This window comes from Histoplasma capsulatum, genomic scaffold (assembly GCF_000149585.1).
Source record: "Histoplasma capsulatum NAm1 scaffold_163 genomic scaffold, whole genome shotgun sequence".
Classification (NCBI taxonomy): Eukaryota; Fungi; Ascomycota; class Eurotiomycetes; order Onygenales; family Ajellomycetaceae; genus Histoplasma; species Histoplasma mississippiense.
Genome location: NW_001813819.1, coordinates 1 through 1,544, shown reverse-complemented (window position 1 = coordinate 1,544; position 1,544 = coordinate 1). Strand labels below are relative to the sequence as shown.

The following is a 1,544-nucleotide window of genomic DNA, read 5'->3' as shown; positions in this document are numbered from 1 at the left end:
GTACCTTAAGCTTAATTAATAAGATGGCTATTGGTCAAGTAGCTTTGGAAGCAGTTATAAGCAAGATTAATTCTAAGTTCTATCTACTTCTATCGCAGGAGATCCCCAACGGTGCTCTATATATATATATTTATCCCGATCGTGGATTATGCCGTGTTGGAAACCTTGCCCCCTTTGGATATGTTGGATATATCTGGCGGCCTTAGTATATATCCTCTATATATCCCCCTAACCACCTCGGCCAAAAGACCAAACACTATGATACCGACCGGCATCATAGGCGCCCACACCTATATATATAGTTAAATCCCCGGGGCATGCCGGCGCATGGGCCGTGGCATGACAGAGGCTATGGAACGATGTGAGGGCATAACGATATATATATATATAAAGCTGTTGAACATAGGAGTGATTGATATAAGACTATTCACTGGCCCTGTGAAGATATGGGGTCCAGTGAGGTTATATACACTGCGTGGTTCTGGGTGCTGAGTTAGCCCTGTATCTTCATACCAGTGGGTCATAGAATGAACGTTGTTTTGTATTAAAACTAACTAGCCGAGCAACAACTAAATAAGATTGGGGAGTACGTGATCTAGGGTAGCCGTAGTATCCACCTACAATCGGTTCCAGAGACCCCCTTAATCTTGAACCTCTCTGCATGCCTTACTATATAGGCTCCAACACGTGTAGCTATATGAGGATTTGGGCCTCACACTGTTATATTCTACACTGCATAGTGCTAATCTAGATACCTCAAAGATTAGAACAACTAGGTAGAGGGTGAGGAGAGCTTATCATCAAGTTGTTGATAGATCGAATCGCACAAGGTATAATACTATACAATGAAATAGTAATAATCGTCAGATTTTCTATCATAGAGTATTAAATAAAATGAAGTACAGAACAGTATCATCACCATGGAGGCCAAGAGAATTAATTCTCCAACCGAAAGTGCAACAGGTTCAGCGTTTTAGTTGCTTTATAATGGCTGTGTATGTCTCCACTACCCTCTTCTCCTTGGGACCTAGATGGATCTTTTCGAAATTTGGTGGCAGGATCTTATTTGCTCTGAAAGTATACCATTAGCATCATATTAAGTGAGAAGGAAAGTAGAGAAGAGAAGCAGTTTATCATACATACTTTTCATAGCGCACCTTCATGTTTCGGATCTTGTCCTTCAGATCAACATTACTACGGTCCTGTAGAACTGCACCATCTGAATGTTCCTTATCCATCAGCTGCAGGATCCTCCATTTTGGCCCATACTCGACAAATAGCTGGAGAAGACGTCTCTCCTCCTCCTCAGACCACATGCGTCGGGGCGGCAGTGGGCTACCATCACGGCGAGTGGTGGCTGGCCTCCGCAGCTGGGTTGCCCTGGGGGGAAGAGATGGTGGAGGTGCTGGTGATGAGTGCAGCTGCTCTGAGGATAAGAGCGGGTCAACACTCTGCTGATGAGACGGCAAATCCAATGACATGTGTATGGGTTCTGATGATGATGATGATGATGCTGACTGCATAGAGAGAATCCACCACAAATG

General features: G+C 44.0%; 1 protein-coding gene across 1 annotated transcript; it reads right to left on the bottom strand.

Moving 5' to 3' along the window:
• Nucleotides 1–965: 965 nt before the first annotated feature.
• HCAG_09282 (predicted protein) lies at nucleotides 966–1,523 on the bottom strand (the record flags this gene model as incomplete). Its single annotated transcript, XM_001535742.1, has 2 exons — nucleotides 966–1,071; nucleotides 1,144–1,523. 2 exons carry the CDS (start codon nucleotides 1,521–1,523, stop codon nucleotides 966–968), a joined length of 486 nt encoding a protein of 161 aa, XP_001535792.1.
• Between the last annotated feature and the right edge of the window lie 21 nt (nucleotides 1,524–1,544).